The following is a 25,039-nucleotide window of genomic DNA, read 5'->3' on the forward strand; positions in this document are numbered from 1 at the left end:
TGACCCCAATTTCATTTGTTTGGGTTTTTTAAACTAGTCCAAATATACTAAGACTATCACTTATTAAATCCATTTTTCCCCTTTGTGGGATTTATCTTGGATAATAAGGCAGAGAAAAGTAGGCTGTGGACAAAACATAGCTTCTATCCTTAAAAGTTACAAGCTGCAGCATTGCATGAACTATCTATCTTCTATCAGGGTTGTTTTGCTGGTCACAATGCAAGAGATCTCACATGTCTTACATCTGAATTTCTGCTCTCCCTTCCTGTTAAAAACAGCAAAACCCCCAAACAAAAAGAACCCTCATCAATCACACCCTCTGGTGTAACTCTCTGCCAGCTGCTCTCTGGGCCCTTAAAATGGCCCTACATTTGAGACACTGGGTATAGCCTGTGGTTGGTTGCAATGGGAGAGCAGTCCTGAACTCCAGACTTGCAGTCAATACTGTCTGCCTTACAGCAGGCACCAAAACCCTGAGCATGCTGCCTGCACTGAGCAACCGCCTCATTCATTCCCTCATTCTACATACAGACAATATAAAACTTGTCATCACATCAGGAGGAGGGCTGCATGAAAAGACAGTCGAGGTTCTAGCACATCATGCTCAGTAGTTTTGTTTATATCTGTACTTCTAGGATGAAGAAGAAAAAAATGCCACTTTTTGAAAGCTCAACTTTGTCTTCCTGCTCTTGGGACCACCAATCAGGTGAAAACATACTGTGAGTGCATCCTAACAACTTATTCTATGCAGAGAGTATTTACTTTAGCCTTTCTATGTAGCTGCAGAGAACCTTTCCAGGATAATTCTAGTTTGAATCTTTTTGAGACTTGTCATTGAGGAAGAGTCATCTGTTTCCTTTATTTCATTAGTAGTTATATTTATACAATACTGAGTAGATACATTACTCCCACATCATCCAGAAGTACATTACAGAAACAGTATACCACTGTTTACTGTTACTAAGCCATGGTCAGGCTAGAAGAAACCAAGGAACACTATTTTCTACTGAAATTTTGATCTCTGCTTCATGCTGTATTGGAGGATCTTTCCTGCACTTAACTAGCAAGAAGCACAGTTCATCAGGGATGATTTCTTTACAATTTTTTTCCTTTTAAACTGGTAAAACAATGAAATAAAAAAATGTGATGCTTCAGCTACATTTGGAAACAGTTACCTAATAACATTAGATGGTTTGCTTGGATGTTTGGTTATAAATTGTGGCAATTCTACAAACAGTCCTCCTCAGCTTTGGAAGTAGCTATTAACAAAGGCAGAGTTAATTCAAATATGCAAGCCTTAAATAACTTTGAATTCCAAGGTGTTTTCACTTTGTGTCTCCAAGAGCTATGATTTGGTTTCATCTACTTTAGTCCAGATTAGTTAAGCTTAACTACTTCTGAAGGCAAATTAGTTTTAGTGCTTTATGTTGCTTCACTTCATGCAGCATTAAGCAGGAAGAGAGTTACAACCTGCCAGGATACAATGGCCACAAGAATCTCAATTTGTCATACAACACATCTAATAACCTGTAATGAAGGTGACTTAGAGCAGTTAAGTTATTGTAAACGTAATTAACAGAACCACACACTAGTCTTCTCCCACTGGCTTCCTGCTCCTTCACTGAAATGCTTTACCATTTCACATCTGTGCTTTATTCAGCACCATTCCATCCCCATCAACACAGCAGCTTTTTGCTCTGTTCGGTTCCTGCTTAGTACAGAAGTTGGCAAGTCAGTTTCATGTATCTCCTACCAAAACAAATGAAGTGCTGAGGTGAAAAAAAAAAAAACAAACTGACTTAAGCAGAGGATAAATAATTGTGTATTTGTCACCTGAAGGACAGATGATATCAACTAATCTCTCACCAAAGTGTTAAGTCATTTGGTGTGGTATATTTCCTGTTTTTGAACTGATCTGTATGTTTAAGGTCACAGCCTGGCAGCCTGAGCTATTCATTACACAACTATAAGAATACCAGCTCAGGGCGTGTCACAAACATGGTTTTCTTCACTAAATCTAGCTCAGTTATTGAGCTGTGAGAAGCCCAGTTTATTGTTATTGCAGACACAGCATGTCTCATCCAACTCTAAAAAGCTGAAAAATATCAAAGCAATCATTAAAGAATAGCAGCACTATTATCCTAATATTCTTTCTGCTGCATCTAGCCAGAGACACTTTTTATCCCATTATTACTGGAGGGGCACCTATTGACAGTTTTTCAAGTTATTTCCATCTCCTCTGTGTTTTTCTCATTGTAACAACAAGATGGAAATAGCTATTCAACATAATATAGACACATATTCCAGTAAATTGGCCTACTACTGCTATTTAATCATTCAGAAACAAATGTGATTTTAAACTGCATTTACCATTGCTTTCAGTAGTATATTTCCTACTCAAAGCATCTCAACATATTATACAAATCAGTACATAAACTCTATCCCAGTAACAGTATCAATTAAACGACTTAAAACTAGTTTACTTTCACAGTAACTATTTGCTATATTTTATCTAGAAAAAGAGAAAAATAATATTTCAGATCCACTGAATTCTGCATTTTCTTGATTGTATTTGCATTTCAACCAGCATCCAAGATTCTTCCAAGACACAATTGTTCAAAAGTTGTGTCTGGTAAACTAACAAAATCCCACATGACTTAGCAATTATGATTAAGAAAATGCAAATGTAATAAGCAAACATGCAAACTCAAAAGATATCTTTATCTGCACAATCCTCGCATCCTGTATGCCGAAATACTACAGTATTTTCCAAAACATATCTGCTACACATGTTCCAGTTTGAGTTTGCTTGGCTTTTCTCGGAAGTTTATGTCAGGTTTCAGGGGGTTCTTGTTTTCCTATTCTTTCTCCCACATCTTCTGCTTTTGGTAGCTTAACCATTCTCATCTATCATACCCTGAGCTGCATTTCTGAAGTTAAAGAATTTGCCATCACAAACTTACACATCATATTTGAATAAATAAAAGCATGCCTGAGCTCCAGTAACCCTGGAAGTCTTGTAACACCAAGAGAAACTCCTGGAAACATTTAACAGTGAACCAAAAGGAATTCTGCTAACCAACCATCTTCAAAAAATAGCTACTTGCCAAATTCTCACCATTTTGACCCATATGCACTCCATTCTCTGTCTCAAACCAGCCAAAAAAAACAATGCAAAGAGATGTCAAACATGGCAAATCGCACACAGGTAAATTCACAAGCTCAGCAACATATGGACTTAAAATCAGTCTCTCTTGGATGGAAGACACAACCCCCCAGCTCCCTCCTCTGAGAAAGTTCATTGCTGGATGAGCATGAGTAACCGCATTTTCTTCGACAGAAGTCTCTCAGGATAACAGAATGTTACAAGTGATCTTTTGAATGCAAACAAAGGGCCCCTGACTGCAGAATTTGGTGGTTCAGTGGAAAAGAGCTCATTCTAGCTTTACTATGACCACCCTTTTCAGTAGTGAGGTCTTCCAAACCTTCCTTGCTCAAGCCTCTTCAAGAAAATATTTAAGTCTTAAAACTGAGCTCAAGATACACATAGAGCAACTATTGCTTTTAAATGTTACATACTTTTATCAAATTAGGGAGTTCTCATGTTCAAAAAAAATCTACTGTTGAACTTTGTGGCTGCTGACTCCCATTCAATAGGAACTACTGAGAACAGCCACAAGCAGTTACTCCAGAGTACTGTTCTCTTTCCAGAAAATTTTCCTACTACAAGCAGAACTTAGAGAGTAGCATCAAACTGACAGTTATGCTGGATTTTTTTTTTTCCTTCATCCCATTGCTATTTATTACACTTCAATACCTTTGAAATGCTTTTCAAAATATGTCTGCAATAAAGAGCGAGGGGAACAGAGAGAGGAAGAGAGTAAAAAATTCCGCAATAGATAATATGTACTGTAAAATCTCAGTGTAGACAGGAAACAGCAGTTTTGACTTCTAGTGCTACATCAACACTGACAGCACACTACATGGTTCGGCTGACACACTGGAGAGAAGGAACGGCATCCAGGGGGACTTGGACAGGTTGGAGAGGTGGGACCATGGGAGCTTTGTGAAGTTTAATGAGGCCAAATACAAGGTCCTGCACATGGGTCAGGGCAATCAAAAGCTCAAATACAGGCTGGGTAGAGAATGGATTCAGAGCAGCCCTGAAGAGAAGGACTTGGCAGTGTTGGTGGACAAGAAGCTCAACATGATCCGGCAACACGCACCTCAAATTTCCAAGTCAAGTATATCCCAGGGCTGCAACAAAAGCAGTGTGACCAGCAGGTCTAGAAAGATTACTCTGACCTTCTAACTCTGCTCCTGTGAGACCCTAGCTGGTGTACTTTGTCCAGGTCTGGGGCCCCCAACACAAGAAGGATGTGGGCTGCTGGACTGAGTCCAGAGAAGGGTCACTAAATTGAGGGCTGGAGCACCTCTCCTATGAAGACAAGCTGTTCAGCCTGGAGAAGATATGGCTCCAAGGAGATTTTATAGCAGCCTCCCAGTGCCTGAAGCAGGCTGACAAGAAGTCTGGAAAGGGACATTTTACAAAGCCTGTAGTGATAGGACAAGGGGGCCTTAAACAAAGAGTAGGTTTAGAGTAGACATTAGGAACGAATTCTTTTCTGTGAGGGTGATGAGGCACTGGAACAGGTTCACCAGAGAAGCTGTGGGTGCCCCATTCCTGGAAGTGTTCAGTGCCAAGCTGGATGGAGCTCTGAGCAACCTGGTGTCCACCATGTTTCAACCAGGGATGCTGGTTGAAACTAAATGGCCTTTAAGGTCCCTTCCAACCCAGGCCTTTCTATGATCCTAAGACCAGTATAGTAACACACCAGGTTTGCCTACCTGTGGATTCTGCAACACATGCAAAAGTTAACATTGCCATCACCTGAAGAGGGTGAAAAATGCAAACTGGATCAATCATTTGAGCATGCAAACTAAAGTCTTAATATTTTATGCATGTCCTCTTCACAAACTGCTCCCAGTACCTTTAAGATTACTCCAGCAGCTCCTGAACAATTCCCCTCCAACATCAGAGCTTGATTATTAAAACATGAACTTAGGAAACATGGAGAAAACAAAAATATTTTCACTTCTCTCTCTGCAGTTTCACATGTCTGACACATATTAAGTGGTTCAAGAGACTGTTTTTCCAAGAGAGGGAGTAAAGCCCGGAGCAAGAAAAGTCCCTGGCCCATTGATAGGTCACTGCAGCTGCTGAAAACTGGTGACACACAAGAGATAGGATAATTTCAACAATGACAACTCACCAGTTGAAAGAAGGGAGGTGTTACTTTCAAAGTACAAGGGAAATTGGACATTAGAGAGAAAAAAAAGCTTTCCAAAAGTTCACTCAACAATCAGAAACTGACTCCCTCCTTCCCAGGATGCTATACACACATGAGCTCACTTATGGACAGAGAGAATGACGACCTACTTTCCCAGCTCATATGTAAAACAATAATTAAAGAAAGAGCTTGTGTGACTGCATGACAATTTACTGTAATGTAAAGATACATGTAAAATATCTGCACCACCACCCCATGGTTTAAGATAATACATTTTATGCCATCATACAAACTCTTGCTCAACATTTATACAAACTCTTGCTCAACATTTGACAACTTCCTCTCTATAGCCTCTCTCAGATAGCTATAGCCATGGTAGTCACACACAGCTTATTTCAAAATAGATGAGTAACTGAAAAAAAAGTAAGTCCAAAGTGTTCAAGTGACTTCAAATAGAAACTGTTCCCCTCAGTAACAACTAAGCTTTTACAAAGTTTTCACCCCCAAAGAGATAAATGGAGTGTCACACATTTTGCTGCAGATGAAATGCACAGCAAATAATATCAGGAAAAGCAGGAATCTTGTCAATCTCAAACAGCCACTGGAAGTCTTTTGGAGCTCTTCTGTAGGTGACAGCTTGCTCTGATACACTCCACAAAATTCTGTCATCATTGTACTTGGGGTACCTATGGCCACCTCCTCTGCCTGTTAAGGCAGCCATCGTTTAACAATACAGGGTGCAGGCAAGTGTGAGGGCTCTGGAAAATGGCAAAATTAATGGCCTTGCACACAGGAAAAAAAAAAAGTAACATTTGCAGTAATAAATGAGGTTGTTAACATTTAAACAAGGTTTTATAGCCTGTTTTAGTTAAACTGCAATCTGCATTCACTGTCACAACAGACAGTGCTTATCTCTCCAACTTTTTTATATATAATATGTAATATTGAAGGCATTTTTGACGACCAACAAAAGGACAATTTTGAGCAGCACTTACCATTATCATCATCAGTCCTATCAAGACCCCCAACTTGTAAGACTACATATGATGTAAAAGTCAAAATCCAAGAGAAATAAGCTGTAAGGAAAGTAGCAATTTATGAACACATACCTATGATGGAATCCCTTCGAAAAACATCTCTGTCAAAAATATAAAATGACAGATGGCGAAAGGTCCGAGGAATTTCACAGTAAAAATCTTCTCCATAGAAGGGGCTGAGTGAACAAAAAAACCAACATACACAAACACATACACACATGAAAAGAAAAGGAAAATAGATTAGTGTTGGTATCCTAGACAAGCCAGTGTGTTTATATTTCATACCCAGAACATCACTCTGGACTGTGATGATCTTTCCCACCAATGAATGTGCACTTTCAAGCACAGTTCCATTTTGACTCTTCCTAAATATCTTAAATGCCCACAGAACAAGATTTTTAATGAGCAAAAAAGAACAGATACTTCTTTCTATCTGGAAAACAAGTGTCCCTTTACAAAAGGGGCAGAGACCACATTATTTGTTAATGTACAGTACCTTGAAGGATAGGGGGAGGCCCCTGCTGCCACAGAATGTTTACAGTAGAACGTTAGGATAGAGATCACAAAAGCATACACAAACAGGATGAGAAAAATACAGTATGGTTCCTGGCTTTTTTTTTTTTAAGCATTTAGTATATTTAAAATAAAATGCCTACAGCCATGGCATCTTTGCTCATCCCCTGCAAAGTTTCTTATTTAAAGTCAGATTCAGTCAACTGATGGTAACTAAGCCTTGAAGCTGGCATCATGCTTGTTACCTCAGAGCACTGAATATTTATTTTTGCATAGTGGAATTGTATTGATTTTTTTTTTTTTTTCAGTAAGACCACATTTAAAAAAAAAAAAAAAAAAAAAGAAAATACTATCTCAGTATGAAAGCTCTTTAGGGACCTAAGGGGCTTTCTTTGTATCCTACCAATTTAAATGGGGAAAAGAAATCTCAGACACCTGACAGCAACCCTTTCAGTTTCTATCAAATTACATGGTTACAGATTTACTCCTAGGAACCATAAGCATATATCAACATTATTTATTCATTGACAGGTCTACCATTTTACACAGACCTTTCATTCCAAGTCACTCATGCTTCAGTAGGTCTAAATGAGTGGATGCAATTCAAGTAACAGGGACAAATACAGCAAGCACTGCAGATGTAGACTTTAAAATAAATCTAATACCAACAGGCCAAAAGCCAGCAAATTTTTTCTTCCTCACTTAAACATCGACCTCCTTATTGCCTTGGTTGAGCTCAAAAATGAGACAGAATTGTGCTGTAGTTTAAATCACCATTAATTTTTTTTATATCAGAAAATTAGATATGCAAAAGTTATTAACAATTCCTTGGATTAGCTTTTAATTTTTTTCTATTGGAAATAGAATTTTGTCAGGAAAGGTGATTCCCTGGCTTCTTTAGGGGATGTTTTACACCACCATATGTTTTTGCTAGTATTTCTGCCTATAGGAAAAATATGCTCCCTCAAAATTACCATGTTCCCTCAAGAGCTGGCTAACAAGTCTCCCTTCAAACACAAACACACTGCAAATTAGCTAATCAGCCTGTGTTTGAAGGGAAAATGCCACATTAATTTCATGAAATCCAGAGATATCACTCAGTATCCACCAAGAACATTATTTATGTCACTACTCCACTAGCCACACGGAAGAACACATCAGATGAACAGCAAAGCCCAAGGCACACCCACAGGTTAAACTTCCACCACTGAAATGGTTTCCCACTCCTCAAAATAAATGCATCCATCAGTAAGTTACAACAACCAGTGTGAGGCTCACTCAGTCATCCCTACCTTGAGGGCAGCAAGGAAAACCTGACAGCTGGAAATGGCAGCTGGTTTGACTGTCCCAACTGCCCCATCCAACTCAGCAGCCTTTGTTACATCCTCTTTACCCATTGTACTCTGAGAGGCCTTATTTAGAAGCAAGAATTTTACAGTCACCACTTCAGGCACAAAATACCTTAATGCTTTGTTACAGGCAGCTTCAACCAAACTGGGAGCTACATGACTGTCCCAGCAGCCATGCTGCTGCTGGAAGCCCCGAGGGCCTCTGCGCAACTTTTTACGTGTAGGCTTAACTCTAGGGGGCCAAACAAATGCATTAATATTGCCCAAATACCTAGTGCATTATACATGCAAAACACTTTCATCATTCTGAGCTTTAATACTCTATTCAGCCATAAAATTGTCCTTTCTGCTGGAAGAACACGACAGATGAATTTATTCACTAATGACCTTAGAATGAAATGATACTTAATGAACTGTGGATTATACATCCATTCCTCTATCAGAAATACAAGGGAAGCTTCAGTGTACTGCAAGTCTAAATGCAATATGAGTGATCAAATACAAGTGACTTATATTGAGCATATTTTAATGATTCTAGGGGGAAGAGCAGGGAAGAGACATCAACTGGCAAGTCCCCCTATTAATGTTTGCCATTGTGTTGAACAGAGGCAGAAGTCAACTAAGATCACGGCAAAAGAAACAAGAGTCAGAATAGCAGTATGGACAATAGGAGGTACATAGCCCGGTGCACAGAATCAGAAAGAGACTCATTAAGAGAAGAAATGTTAATTCCGTGAAGGCTGACTTAGCCATGCAGGGACCATATCGGGTCACTACTACTGGGACAAGGTTCTTTAGTCTAAGCAGTGCAGTCTGAACCATCAACAACAGAACAGAAGCTTCATTCTGCTCTTGGCTTCACCCCTCTGAGATCTTGAATCCCTTGCAGATTCACAACCTCTCATCACTCAGGTAACACCCCTGGGGTGCACTGCTTCTTAATTAATTTAAGCAAGCAGATTTCTAACACAAGCATACTCCCTCTGCACTGGATAATTAGCCAGCAAAGTTTTAACTGCAAGAATACACATCAAGATAAATCCGATATGTTCCCAACCCAATCTTGTGTAGCTCTGCAGAAACAGTAACTTCTTTCTGAAGGAATCAAATGCAACCACAGAAATACTTCCAGCTTCCACTTAAATGTGTGCTTTTTCTCCATGTATCTCTTCAGAACAGTACTCGCTTTGTCTCCCACCAAGACCTAAAGAACAAGAGGTTGCAGCAGTCAAATCCCATGATTTATTTCCCAAGCTAACTCATCTTGAGCAAGAACCCCAGGGCTCCAGAATTATTTTTCCAAAAGAAGAGCTAAATCCCTCCCCCAGCATCTCCTCTCTCTGAAAAACCAGAATTTGTCGGATGGGGATTCAGTGAGGACTTTTATTTTGACAGAACAATTAATAAAAAGCAGCAACATCTGCCTACCCAGCCCTCAGGAGTCTGACAACATCCTCCAAAACAAATACTGGAACTAGCCTGGCCGAAAACTCAGAAATCTTTCAAGAACCAAGTGAGTTCAGATTCACTTACAGGTTTTGAGTTGAACTTTCCGTGTAGATGAATCAGTCCTACACTCAGGAGAAATTTTAATCATTCAAAGTGGAGGAGTAACAGTGAGGGCCTCCTCCCCAACCCTGGCAGCATAGACTGCACATGAATATGATCACAAGGGAAGGGCATAACCAAGACTAGTGCTGTCATTATTTCAGTTTCTTCTAGACTTCAAACAAGTGATAGGACATAACTGCTGAGAGCAGGAACTTGCAAGGCCAGAAAAAGTGGATCTCCCCTGAAAATGCAATTCATCTTCTTCCGAACTGAACATAACTGCATTTTCAAACTCAGCTCCTTCAGTAAGGACTGCCGAGTTTAGAACAGCTCTGCTAACTTTGTTTTAGTTTTGCCATCACAGCAACGAGAAGAGTCTCAGTGCAGGTATCAGCTAGTCTTTAGTTATGAAACAGGGCTTGTTCTTAAGTCGCTGTCTCTTGTTTTCCTGATGGGGTTAGAAATGGAGAAAGACCTGTGCCAATTTTTAAATCCTTGCTCCAAGCTTTCAGGCTCACAAGGGCCTGATTAGTCTTCTATTCCACATACTCTCACTTCACATCCCCTTTCCATTTCTTTTTTGCATCACTTTAATATGTCCTGAAGAGGAAATCTCAACCTCAGCAGTCCTTTCTCCTCAGGAAGCACAGGGCTCTCTTACTGCACAGCTTTTGTACAGCCTCCACCACCAACACACACCCTGATCAGTCTCTCCTCAGGACACTTTCCCTAGTATCCTTCCATAGCTCTCATCACAGAAGAGATAAACACAAAAAATAAAGTCAGATAGATGCATAAACAGTGCAATGGATTTGAATCTTCAGGCATACTCACTCTATCCTCACCAAAAACTTTCTTGTTCTGAATGTTCATGGCATGGGAGCAGGAATATCAAGAAAAAAAAAAAAAAAAAACACCTAGAAGAGATCCCTCTAGGTATTGTTTCACTTACTTACAGCTGTCTAGCCCTCCCCATTTCAAGGTATCCATTTCTGAATGTCTTCTAATGCATGTTTTGGCAGTGGGTATTTTCAGGAGGAGAGAGGGAAGGAGAAGAGAAACAAAAATTTCTGTCCAGATCAAGTGGAATGAAAGCAAATAAGGAAGAGAATCCTTACTTCAAACACAATAAACCCTCTAAAAAAGGGTTCAAAAATAGTTCACATCTGCATATTTTACTAAATTCCAGAAGCATACTTGCAACTTTATTTCATAGCTTCATATATCTACTGATATCGTCACAAATAATATTAATGGAGAGGAAGAGATTTCATAAAACAAATGTTAGTGTAAAAACATCTCTTTAGTTTCAGGCTGTGTTACAAAACCTCATGCTTGTTTCTCAATACTTAGGATTCGCTAAAGCAGTTTTGTTTTTGTGTTGGCACCAGTACTTCAGTGGATGAAGTGAAAGAGTTGCATGATGAATAATAATGAAACCCCTCAAACCAGAATTCTTTGTTTATGGATTTTTTTAAACTGCTTTTGTGATTAAAAGTAAGGACTATTAACATGCCACAGACAACTCCACATCCTCTGACTATTTTAAAAGGTTTAGAAATACTGAATTCATCCTGCTGCATGAACTGAACAACAGAGTTCACATCACCATGTGAGCAGGAAGCAAAATCAGTCTGTACAAAGGGGCACACTTGTTTGTTTCTACTACTAAGCTTTTTCTATTACTTGGCTAATACTTTTTACACTATGCTTTGCAGCATATGTAAAGGGAGTGGGGCAGAAGAGAGAAGGTTTATTCAAAGCAGATATAGCAAGACAAATAAAATCTGAATGCACTTCAGTCTCCTACTAGACACAAAACTGGAAGACAACAGGCAAGTTAGACAGACTCTGTAGAAGCCAGAGTCATCAGATATCACAGTAGCTTTCTGACACAATTTATTAAAAATCACTAATATTATATTTGAAGCACAGACTTGGCAGAGGACATGCAAGAGGAAGTATATGGCACAGGAGGCAACATGCAAATCCAAACATCACTTGTGCCCACTGTTGACAGTGCTGGCTGCAGTCTATCAGACACCCACTGAGCATAAGTGATTTTTTTCTCATGTCACTGTGCAGAGACACTCAGATGAACAGTGCTTTGTTACACGCATAACCAGCCCTACTGCACAGAGGAAAAAAATAAAGCAGTGTGCATTTTCTCAATCCCGTGCTCAGAAGAGACTGTAGACAGACACATGAGCTATAGTTATCAACCTCACTTGACAGTTGCTGGTTTGGCTCAATGAGGCTTACAAGGATTATGATAAATTGAAGCAGCAGCCGTTTGGCCCCTGGTCACCTCCCAAAATATTCTGTAAGACGACACACACAAACAGCAGAAGTCACATTACAGCTGCATTTACTGTTTTTTTTAAATCACTCAAAGCAGCCTACAACACCAACAATTGTTACTCACATGGGTGGCTTTTCATATAGATAAACGCTCTCATTCATAAACCCTGCCTTATGGGTCTCAAGGTTCACTTCATTCTCCATCTTCCATTAAGTCTTGCTTCCCTTACTGGCACTCTTCCCAGCTATATTACTTCCCTGCACAGCCATGCAGTCCTTGGCTTCAATATCCCTGACCAGGCTGAAGTTGTACCCCTATCAATCTTAAGCCTTTCTCTTAGAGGCTTGGGGAGTTCCAGAACTAAAGTTTATTGTCATTAGGAATTCAAGCCACGGTTAGATGCTGTCACATGCAAAAGACAGCAGACCCTGGGAACAGGCAGGAGTGAAACTGCAGAACACACTACAATATCCTCCTCAAGGCCTCCCTGCTTAAGGACTCTGGGCTGGGGAAAGTTGTTATTTCAAGGAGGTGAGCTGGCAACATAAGAATGTAGAAACAGCTAATGGAGCTAACTCAAATACAACAGCTAATTTTGGCAATGCTCCAACTAAGGGAAACAACTTTGTGTTTAAAATTTGAGAAGTGGCCTGCATCCAAGACGTTATCAGAACGCGATGTTTAGCTATGCAGCCATAAACTCCAAACACACAGGGAAAAAGGATTTAAGTAAACCTAGAATTAGAAAATAACATTAAATATGGAGGTAAAATAACTTAAAAAGTTCTGAGAGCTACTGGCTGAATTTGTTACCTGATCTAATTCTAAAACAAAGACAGAGCAACTTCTTATTAAAGAGAACATACCTTTAACTAGGAATTTACAGCACATTTCAATATACAGTCATCAGCACACTGAACACTTGTAGCTCTCATTGTTATGTTCACCAGAGACAAGTGGAAAAAACAAACAAACAAACAAAAAAAACCCGACCACTGGGGGTGAGAAAGTGGGGAAAGTGCCTATGGCTTAATTTGCTGTTTCATTCAGGCTTTGATCACTATGTTTAGCACGTGAAAAATTCCTCAGTGAAATAGTGGTGAACTAAATAATCACCAACCCGAGATGCTTGGCTCACCTCTCTAAAGCACACACTGTCAGACATTTGATTCTTAGCGTACGACAGATTTTGCCTTTATTCATATCCTTGAAACAAATTTAGAGATGTCACATTCCTTCCATTCTTCACCTATGATTTGAGAAGCTGCCTTGATTTCCTGTTGCAGCTGACACTGCCCTTTAAGTGAATGGGCACATTTGATGCAAACTGCATAGGCAAAGTCAGTTTTAACACCAACAATCCAAGAAAGTTCATCCTCAGGAAATATCTGTAGCTGGGAAACACTCCTGGATGGTGGAGCCTGAAGTAGGGAAAGCTACTAATGGGGGAGGATAAGTAGTTTATTGAGCAAAGGAAATTAATAGGCAAAATTCTTGTCAGGCTGTTTACTTGCAGCTCAGAACTAAAGAAAATTTGTAGATCTCTGCATTTAAAAAACCACAGTCTAACATGTTCTTAGGACATAAAATACATGAGTCCCTTCACGTACATATTTGCTAGGTTATATGGAATGGATCCAAATCTATTCAGTGCCTTTGTAGATGACGGTAACATAAATATTGAATGACAAATACAAAACAGAGAAGCATATTAAATCTTGGCTCTAACTGACCTCTCCCTCATATCTTATGACTTGCATGTGACCTTCTTAGAATTTAGTAAAAGCCTGTGCCAAGTTTACAAAAACAGTACTGCTTGAAGAGTTCAAGATTCTCTCCTTGAGAACCTGGATTTCTCGGTCTGACCAATTCATGCATTCACTATTCTTGCCCAAAGATCCCCAGAGAAGTGGGATGATTCTGAACTACTCACATAAACAGTGCTTTCATGTTGCTCCATGGTTTTGTTAGGAAGGCCTGCCCCAGTGGTAACTAACCCTTGTCTTGTTTCAGTCAGACACTACTAAGTTTATCACAGCAGCCCTCGAAATCTTCCAGCACAAGGCAGCAGGGCCCACCCTTCAGTTAAGCAGCAGCCAAGAGGCTGGATGGCAGGAATGATTTAAGTTCCATATTGTAATTTATGAGCCCCACCTGACTGCTGAACAGAGGAGGTAAGATTCACCATGCTGGCTCCTCTCAGTTTTTGAGACACTAATTTAGATAAAGGGCATCAAGCTCATAGAGATTCTCTTCAGAGCACTGGTAAGGGCACTTGACTGGACAACAGGATGTGCTGGTTCAATTCTTTTGAGTTCTGAATGATTCATGCCTTGTTGATTTAAAAGGTTACTGCTCTCAGCTGTCTTCTCATGCCTCTGCCACAGTCTAATAAAAAAAGAAAATATGCTGCAGAAGATTAGGACAAAGCTCAGGGAGGCAACTTCTTACACTGTCCCAGCATAAAACAGGAGAGGATGAGTCAGAGCCTGAAGGTTCTATAACAGATACTCCAAGCAAGCCAGAATTGGACATTCATCCAAGTCCCTCTGGGAAGGAGGGATAACTGTTTCCTTTTTTCCATCTGCCAGTTCTATTTAAGCTTTACACCAGGAGTAGGCCTGCATGGAAAAATATACATTTATGCAATGCCTAGTAGAAGCCTAAAGAAGATCAACTGAGGGAGAAAAAAAAAAAAAAAAAAAAAAAAAAAAAAAAGAGGGGCGGGGGGGCAAGAACTGATTCTCAACTACACCAGACATTGTATCAACTACAAGCCTTTTCATGCAGATGAAGAAAAAAAAAAATCAGAAATGCTGCAAAAGATGGACTTCTCCAGGCTAAATCTGAACAGGAAGACATCATTCCAGAATCAATAGTGCTAGGGCTGCATATGAAAGACCTCGTAATTCAGATTTTCACATAAAGTATTTTGTTTTCTATAGAATACATAAAAATAATTTTTGAGCTTATTGGAAGATGAGGGAGTTACCAGCATTAGCAAAAATACAGGCAATCCTTAAAACTTTACAGCAAGCCAGTCCTGTGCCAGACATGAAGTGATAGGAAGTATAAAACAGGTATAAACAACAAATCAGAGCCAGTGCTCTCCCCTTCAAACTGTAGGGGAGAACTGTGTCAAGCTGTGTCACACTCCAATGCCAGCCACACAGAGTTTCAGGCAGGACCCAATTAATTCAGTCAAGCATTGGCCCAGCTTCACATCCCTGTTCCCAAACATTGTGCATCACTGCATCAATACCTCCAAAAAAGGACCAACAAAAGTCACAATTAATTCTCTGCTGCTCAGAAATTACATGGCCCATAGGGCACATAAGCTTCACCTGCCCAGTAACTCACTCAATGGGTCAAATCAATCTGCACACGAGCATTAAAGAATGGAACAGCATAACCAGCTCCTCAGCTCATCCCAGAATCCTACAAGAAACAACAGGCAACTGCAGTATGGTCTGGTATCATTTGAAAAACATCTTCTGGAAGTCTATGTACACATATGTTTTAAAAGATGTAAACACAGTCATGAAAGATAAAACAGCTGTTTAAGTGTGCTTCATGAAGTAAAAGCAACTCCTACCCACAGATTGGGAAGATATCCCAAGATTACCACTCGTATTTGGGATTTTTGTCTGCTTTTCTATAATGTCCCGGGAAACACCTATATGGCTAAATGCAAAATTGAGTTGATATCAATGTCTTTAAGAGGATATTCAGAGACTGTAAAGCAGCAAGTTTTCCAAAAATAGTATTTGAAAGCAGAAGCTCACATAGGAGAAGGCAGGCTCCGACTGAAGACAGGAATTCACTAGAAGAAGAAAGAATGATGAAGGAGACCATCTTTAGTGAAGCCTTAGATCATAGAAAAGAGGTCCATAGTGGGATTTTGAGAGGTCATCTTGTCCCACTACTGTTTCAAAGCTGGAAGATCCCTATTATTTAGTTGAGACTGATCACATAGATCCCTTTCAAAGCCATCATCAATAAACACAAAAACCAATAAAATCTACTCTAGTGCTTCAGAACCTTCAACAGATATTTTTCTTCACAGTTAACCTTAACTTCAACTTCCTTCCCCACTGCAATTTGAGTTCATTATTACGTGCAATATCCATACTGGACAGACAGACTAGTTCCCGCCCTCTCAAACTTTTGTTTTGGTGGGGGGGTCTGTTTGGGATTTTTTGGTTCTGTTTAATTTTTTTATTTATATATTTATGTCTATTTCATCCCTCTTCTCTAGGCTAAACAATTCCAGAATTTTAATCTTTCCTCACAGTTACACTTTCCAAACCTCTGATCATTGCTCAGTTCTCCCCTGAATTCACCTCAATTAACAAAATGAACTTAGTCCCATCAGGAAACTAGAAACCTTCCAGTTTTGCAGAGCCCCAGTGTACCTCTCCATCTTTATAAGAAAGTCTAAAGAAAGATGGAACTTTTCCCACTGAAGGAATTATACTTGTTGCTTGTTTTTATTACCAAGAGTTTGTTTTTTCAATAGAAAAATGCTTGGATTAATTCAAGGAAATGACATCAACTATTCTCACACATCCTCACTTCTCATCTTCCATTTCCCCGTGAAGCACTAATGATCATCCAGGAAAAAAAAAATAAATCCCAAAAAGAACAACAACAACAAAACAATGTATATGACTTACAAAATCACTTTTAAAGAAACAATTGACTATTAAGTTTAGGGACACTACATGTCAGCTACAGGGGTGAGGAAGAAGGCATATGGAGCCATTTTTGGGTTTTTGTTTGTATACTACAAAATAAAAGACCATTACCATCATCACTCAAAAACACCAAGGCTTAAAGATGACAAAAATTTATGTGAAAGAACAATTAAGGAGACTTACAGGAATAAATCCCACTCACATTCCTGAGTGTGCCAGGTACTTCTGAGTGGTTGGGAGTGAGGTCTAGAGATACTTCCTTAAGTACATTATTTGCAATAACAAGACAAATAGCAAATTCCTAACGTATTACTCAAATTGGGAAAAGGGTGAGAGTTATCTCTTAAGATAAAAGTTATAAACTTGATTGTTCCTTGCTGCTTCTTTCCTCTACACTAAAAAAAGCCTTGCTTACCAGAATATATGTATATGCCCAGCCTAGCTCCCTTTATTTTCCTGATGTCTAAGGATTTTCAGAAGAAAGCATTTTAACTTTTGGTACATGCTTCTCATTCTGTTTCATTCTACATTTGACCTCTGCAGTCCCACAGGAAGTGTCCAGGATAGTCAGACAGGCATCTTATGTTCAAACCTCTCCTTTCAGTTATAGCCTCATGACAGGAAAAAAAAAAATAAAATTCTTAACTGCCTAGGGCAGCCAGACCAATGCAAAATTCTAAGCCTAGAAATATGCAAAATGAAGTTTTGTGCACCTTTTCTAAATTGAGATTTTAAAAGCTTAGGGAAGTACAAAACAAATATTGCAGAAAGAAAGGAGCACTGGTGGTACATTGTTAGGAAAACATTAATATGGGTTGCCTTGGTGAAGGCATTTTCCCATAAATACAGATAGGTATCATGACATTACTGTTTTTATGACTAGTGTTTTTAAAACTGGAAGAAGAATCCTATTCATCCTCTTCTCCCCTCAAGAAAGTATCTTTGGAATATTAAACAAACCTAGTAAGCAGAGAATGAGAAGAGTTAACAGAAGATTTATATATGGGTGTGTTACCATAATGACTTCTCCACTATTTTGGTCCTGAAAACCTCCTCCTGGTCCAGGTTTACAGTACAGTAGCAATCCCTCATCTTGTTTGGCCCTGGATATGTAGGAAGATTTTTGGCTTCACCTAAAGACAAGAAAGAAAAAAAAAAACAAAACAGAAAGATCACATATTAAAACATTGTCCATAAATTAGTCATCTGCCAAATAATGCAGAGTCAGTATTATATTTTCCTTCTCAAATATGAAGTGTCTATTAAATTTTGCAGCAGCCTCCTGTTTTCAGTACAGCAGGTCCTGACAGTAAACAGGTTTAGAGCTCAGCTAAGAACTCAATTCTCTATGGCATCCAATTTATTCACATGTATTTGGATGCAGACTATCTCCTTCCATAAAATGTTTAGGTTTTGATCAATGTTCCCTTAAGATACGAACCACACCACACAACATAGCAATCACACTTCTCAATACAGCCCACTAATTTTATCCTAAAGCCATTACCAGAACATAGCAAATGAACTGTGCAGATCACAGCTCCATCGCTCACCACGGATGTGAAGATGGGAAACAGTCACTTTAGATACAGCCAACAGCCTTAGATCACAAGTTGGACTTCAAAGCACTTTGACAGGATAATCAGCACTTGTGAAGGTGCCTAACGTCCTTGCACAAAGGTACCACGCAACTCATGAATATTCTTCACAATAAACATTTGTTTCAAAACTACAGCAGGAAGTAAGTATGTATCATTAACAACAACAATAAAATGGACAGGACTGAGGAACCCAGGGTAACCAAGAGAGCACCAAACTCAAGCGTACGAAACAAGAACAAAACCACGGTTTTCCCCTCTACATATACATTAACAACCAAAGCAGAGCACTAAATTTCCTTGGCTGACTGATAAAAATCAAAACTCTCCAACAGGAAACTGGACAATGCCCCTCATCATTTTGCTAAAGTACATATCACTTATGTGGACAAGTGATTTAATTCTAAAGACAAAACTCAGACCTAAATGTAAGCCTGAAATTCTCATGTCTTATTTACTGTCACTCTTCCAATTGCCAGAGATTATTAGCACATAGCATGGGTACTAGATCATTCTCTCCTGGTAAAAATATAAGGAATAAAACTAAAATTTCACAGACCAAGGGAACACAGGCCTGTTTGCCAGCACAGAAGGAAACTCTAAATGATGGTAACAAATATAACTTTCTATCTAAACTCTGAAGCTCAGCTTAAGTACACTTTCCTAGACACATTGTTTCTCAGTCTCCAGCGCCCAAAAAGCTTTATAGTATTAACACAATCACCATGCTTTTTTCAACCCTGTCTTCAGTAAAGACACACTTTTTCCTTTTGGCAGATTTGTTCCACAGCAATGTGATGCATGTGCCTGTAAATGCTGAAGATGCACAGCAAGGAAATGCTGAGCCAACCTGCACCCTCAGCTCAGGAAAAGCATAAAATGACACAGAACTCCATGTCTTCCTGCCTATGATCTCTTTCTGGCACGCTGTTCACACACTTTTGCTAACTGACTCATGGCACACCCTTGGAAACATCACACAAGCACATTTCTCACAAATGGCTTGTATATGGGTGACTGTATGTGCATGTTTTCTAAAGCTAACCATAGGGGATATATAGGGGCACTAGAAAGGGACTTGAAACTGTTGCTTCAGACAGTAATGCCTCACTTCAGAGTTCTTCTAAATAAGTTTGTTCTCTCAGCTCAGCTGATACAACTTGATAGCATTCTTCCCACTTCCTTCAGAGTTGTGAGACACTACATTAAAAAAAGCTGTCTCCACTGTAATCTGAAGGTGTGACTGGAACATCTGTTGGCACCCTCAGTGTGGTGTTAAACTAAGCTGAATGTTAGCAATAGTTTAACTGCAGCAGCTCCAGACAAAAATACACTGAGGATTATTGATGGCTTGCTCAGTCTGCACTGAAGTCTAGCCTGCCATACTAAACCTCCAAGTTTTATTCTTGTTAGTCTGAGTCCAAGCAAATTACAAATCAAATGCACTACTCTCATACAGATTGAGGCCTCCAAGTCTGTCTTCCCTCCCCAAGCAATCAAATTCCTATTAATTTTTCTCCATAAAATCACATGAGACCAGCCTCTTTCCTGGATAACTGGGTACAGTTCCCCAAAGAGACAGTGTCAACAGGAAGCGTTTCAATAGCAGACTGATAAGGAAGTCTTCCTCCAGGGCTGGCACACTGTTCTCACGGCTCTTCCAAGAGAGACACAAAACTTTTCAAGCTCAAAATCAAACCAAAACAGTAACATAACTTCCCTTTTTCTTTACTCTTCCACTTCCTACTTCAAGATTAATGTATCACATGAAACCAAATCTCTATTTCTCATCTTGATTTACATTTTTTAAATGTGCATAACATTCACTTAAGCACTTAAAGGTAATAGTTGTCAAGTACTCTGTAAGAACCACACTCTGAAAACTCAGTTCCCTTCTTTCTTAAAAGACTTACAATGGGAAAGCCCACAATATTGAAACCTAAATGCAGTGTGAAAGAAGACACCATTTAGACACTAGAAAATGGCTGCCTGCACAGTCTGTACAGCAAATTAAAGGTCACCACCATCACAATGTTAGAAAGTGCACAGAGAGAAGATAGAGGGAGAAGACATTTTACAGTAATTTCTTTATTCAAAATGAAAAAGACCCTGAAAAACCACTGAGACTAGAACAAGGGATTAATTGAACAACTCAATATATTAATCATGTTACTGACTTGAGTAGCTTACAAAAAAAAATACGGTTTCCTCCCAACACTGGCAGCAGCCAATGGCTGTTTAGATTCCTCCAGCACTGAGCAGTTGAGAAAGAAAAATTTATCAAGCTTTCAAGCATAGCTTAAGACGCAGCTCTCTAGCCAGACATTTTAAGTCAACAAACACGCTCTGTTAGAGCTTCAGTTGCTCTTTAGATTCCTCCAAGACAAAAAGGTTCCCTCTGTGGCACTGTTTTGCCCTCCACAATGAAGCTGAACAATTTGATCAGTATTTTTTTGGATTTGCTACCAGCAAAATGGAAAAAAAAGAAAGTCCTGAATACATGACAGTCATGCACCATTTCCATTTTCTCAAAAAAACAGAGCTAATGAGATCATTTATTTTGGGCAAGAATTTAATCATTTAACCTATCTGTGTGGAAGAGCCATCTTTACCAACTGCATTTTCAAAAGCCAATTCCCTTTTTTTTTCCTCCCCTCTTCATATGTGTGAAGTACCTGTACACTAGAGAACTTGGAGAGGGTTTGCAGAGGAAAGGTCAATACACTCAACTTTAAAACCTTTAGTTTTCCACTTCCACTAAGAAGAAATGGAATGTTTCTTAAGATGTCTAAGACCCTGACAATTTAGACTACATAAGCACTTTGTTTTGGAGCATAAGGCTTCCATTTGGAGCCACAGCAGCAGAATAATCTGTTCAAGTTTGCAATAGCTTTTCCCTCTACTCCTGCACTTCTAATTTACATGGGTCCTAATTTAACTGTGGGCCAAACTCAATTTAGCACTAAGTACTTAAACCTTGCAAAGCTGATTTAATCTATGGAAAACTTAACATTAGGTATTTTGGACAAGTCTTAAAAAATAGACTATACAATTCTGAATATGTCACTGGCTTGCTATCTTCTCCCCATTCTCCTCATAGAATTGCTACAGGGTCACTGCAGCTCAAAAATAGACTGCCAGGGCAGCACAGATAGCTTAGCTTGAGCCAGGCACAGGGAATGCAACAAGCTGGAAAAAGATGAAGAAAAAACTCAAACTTGTATTCATCTTCCTTGTTCTTTCCTATGTTGCATATTCCTGGCCTGCTTAAAACACCGGCAATAAAAGGGAAGCAAGTAAAAAGGGCTCTCCTACACATATGGCAAGGAACAGCACTGGGAGCATAACTGGTAGGAACTAAAGAAACTTGAAAATACTTCTAGGAATAAACAAATATACATACATTTCCTTAAGGTTTTGCCAGTTCAATTTTTTTTTTAAGCATCTAGTATTTTTTAATTGAATTTAGATACTTGCCATTGTGTCATCTTTGCTTCTGATACGTTTTCCCAGATGCAACTTTCAGAAAAGCAAAGACTACATGACAGCCATGTATTATATCTACCTTTTGAAACCAATTTCCTGCTCTTGTACTGCCAAATACTGGGTCACCAGCACACATCTGCCAATCTGAATGCATTAAGGCAGACTTTGTAATGCATTAACAAATTTAGCTTGCTGTTTGCTAACAGCAACAGATTTGACCACAATGGTATGAGAGAACCATTTCTCAAATTGTATCAGAAAACAAAGCAAACAGAAACCTACCTCCAAAAAATAAATCCAATAAAAGCAGCTGAGCTTTCAAGGCCAGAGCATTTGACTTCAGGGAGAATGCCAAAAGACTTAAGTACAGAAACAAAATACCTAAAACCTGAAAAGGGCATCGTATCCGAACCCACAACAATCCACTTTTTTTCTGCTATATTCAGGAAAACATTCTCCAAAGAAGCTTGCAGGGAAGCATTTCAAGAACAAAAACAGCAGCAATGTATGTCAAGAATGAAAAGCTTCTCCTGTTCTCCTTTAAGCTCTCTATCTCAACAGAGATACTAGAAATCTTGAAAAAATATCTCAAGCACTCCTTTCAAGTTTTCCTTCTTCTGAAAAAGCATCATTGCTTGAACATCCACAGATCAAACAAAAACAGAAAAAGAAAAATGTTTGTACATCCAGACCTCTGATCACCACAATTTATGCTTAAAAAGCTCTTCATGCACAAAATTCAGCATATACGTAAAATATCAAGATGACAGCAAGTTTCTAATTAATATTTAATTTTACCTGAAACATAATATAATACCACTCAACACTGATTAGAACACACAGAAATAGCTAGACTTTCATGCCTTTGCCTATCAAATTTAAACTGAACAGAAACAGTTGCATTTATGTTGAATGCTGACAAAGCAGTTCATTTTCTTGCAAATAGAAAATCATCTTTTTTGCAGATGAGATGAGGAGTAGGGGAGGGATATGACTGCAATACCTCAGGAAGAATGTACTGATAAAATAAACCCTTTTAGTATTGAAACGGTCACAGCTGAAAAACTTCCACTCGCATTAGAAACCAATTTGTTACTGAACAGTTAATGTGATAATTATATGACATTAATTTAATGTTTGAAAGCAGAATAGATGGTTACATTTGTATACAATTCCTACATGTAGATATACTGTGTGTATCTCTCAGAAAAGGGAGTTTGAATTATTTTTTTCCTGCCCAAATAGAAAATAGCAACAAAATAAAATAAAACATTTTAAATGTGAAGTTCCAAGAACTAGTGTACTCAGCATGCACCTATGGAGCTATGTAAGTAGCTTAGTGCTCTTTTGTACATCTGTAGTAAAATAAAAACAATAAATACTTTCTAAGCAATACATGCCAAGTGTCAAAAATGTTCTTTTCCCTCCACTTCTGTGCATAATTCTCACAGCCTGAAAATAAGAAAAATATGTGAAAATCAAATATTTAATAAAGGAAATTGATATATTAAAAGAAGTTTTTCTTTTAAAACAAATGAGGCTAGGAACGCTACTCGTCCAACAATCTCTTTTTGCCTTGACCACTGGCATTTATGTAAACACACATACACACAACTTTCCTCTCATGGAGAGACAGATTGCATTAGATTTCTAAACCAGGTCAAAAATAGCCATCTGTGAAGAGATTTTGATGATCTGGAAAATGAGAATTTTAGATGACCTGTTCTTAATCTAAAAGCCCTCGCATGCCAGCCGCTTTCCACGTGAAATGTCATCACATTATCAGGGAAGGCACTTCCTCAACAAAACAACACTGAAGACCCAGACATTAGCAACAACTCCTGAGCAGCTCCATACCACAGCCTCAAAACCTCAGCATTGCTTCAGCAAGCAGCCATCAAGGAAAGCACGCTATGTTAATCACAACTTTTTAGGCAAGAGTATCCTGTGGAAACCCTCTTGGCTTCAGGGAAAGAGCATCAACCCCAAATCTTATGGCATGAAACTGAAGACCAGCACCAGCTGATACCTCTACTCACAGCCTGGTGACAGGAACATTTGGCATCTGTTAAAATCCCATCTGCAGAATCCACTTCATCAATACATCCCTTGCCATGCTACTGTACTACCTCCTTTCTCCCTCACATGATTAAACTTACTCTATACGAGTTAGGAACCTTCATACAGATCCTTCTCAGATCTGGAGTCTGTTCCGGCACAGCAAACAGGCCTGTCACTGTAACAATCGCTGAGCCTAACCAGCCACAGCCTGCATGGTGAGCAGATTCAGACTCATCACTCAGAATGGCAAGTAGCCAAATTCCCTTTTTCCTATACACGTGTGATCAGACATTCCAGTTCTCCTTTTGCAGCCCCGAAAGTCCAATAAACTGTCCACATATCTTGCTTTATTTTTCTGGGTGTAACAGAAGCAGCTGAGGATATTTTCACTGGAGAGCAATGAGAAGCTGCAGGCTGACAGTCTTACTTCTCTTGTAAGAAGAATGAACAGAAAGAAGGCTTAAAAGATCTTGTCATGATCTTAAGTACTTAAGTGCTTACAGCACAAGGGCTGTTAATCAAACCCAAGGGCTGAGAGGAAAGATGCCTATAAAGCAAGTTTCATGAGAGCTTATTGCAAAATTAAGATTTAGCTTGTACAAGAGAAGAAGCATAATTCTCCTCAACTCTTTAATAACTGGTTGTGTGCTACTTGCCAATATTGTGGTCAACAGCAGGCATCAGGTTTCTCTACAGATCCCCTTAGAATAGTAATTTAATCCCACAAAATAAAAAATACACAGTCCAGCTGCTTTTTAACAAAACTGAAGCTATTCTTAGTAAAAGGACAGCTTGAAGGTATTCTACTATTTTAAAGTAGAATACTGCCAGGAAAAGGTGTTATCAAGGAGTTTACATTTGAATTCAATTTTCCTGTGGCATTCTGGGGTTAGCATTATAAGTTGCTTTGATGTGATTTTTTTTTTCATACTTCTGCAGAAGAACTGATGAATTAGCTAGACTCTGTATTGACAAAGTTAGACTCAGTTCCATGTTTTTTCAATCCAGCTTGTGTTTTGATGATGGTACTTTGCATCAAGATGTCTCATGCAACTTCCCAGCTGCATTTGATAAAGACTTGTGCGGTTTTTTTCTTACAGTTTCAGTACTGTAGGGACTGGCTACAGGTTGTTCCGAAACCTCTGAATTGTGGC

At 39.0% G+C, this 25,039-nt stretch overlaps 1 protein-coding gene across 2 annotated transcripts in view; it reads right to left on the reverse strand.

The window, feature by feature from the left end:
* Positions 1–25,039, reverse strand: part of RASA3 (RAS p21 protein activator 3) — a 171,438-nt gene that overhangs the window by 74,623 nt on the left and 71,776 nt on the right. For both annotated transcript variants that reach the window (XM_083854658.1, XM_083854657.1), the window contains 2 exons: positions 17,756–17,873; positions 6,401–6,504 (listed from right to left, as the gene is read on the reverse strand). In XM_083854658.1, the coding sequence (XP_083710784.1) occupies positions 6,401–6,504; positions 17,756–17,832 (181 nt within the window). In that variant the 5' untranslated portion in view covers positions 17,833–17,873. The remainder of the gene's footprint in view (positions 1–6,400; positions 6,505–17,755; positions 17,874–25,039) is intronic.

This window comes from Zosterops lateralis (genome assembly GCF_965231275.1).
Source record: "Zosterops lateralis genome assembly, chromosome: 2".
Classification (NCBI taxonomy): domain Eukaryota; kingdom Metazoa; phylum Chordata; class Aves; order Passeriformes; family Zosteropidae; genus Zosterops; species Zosterops lateralis.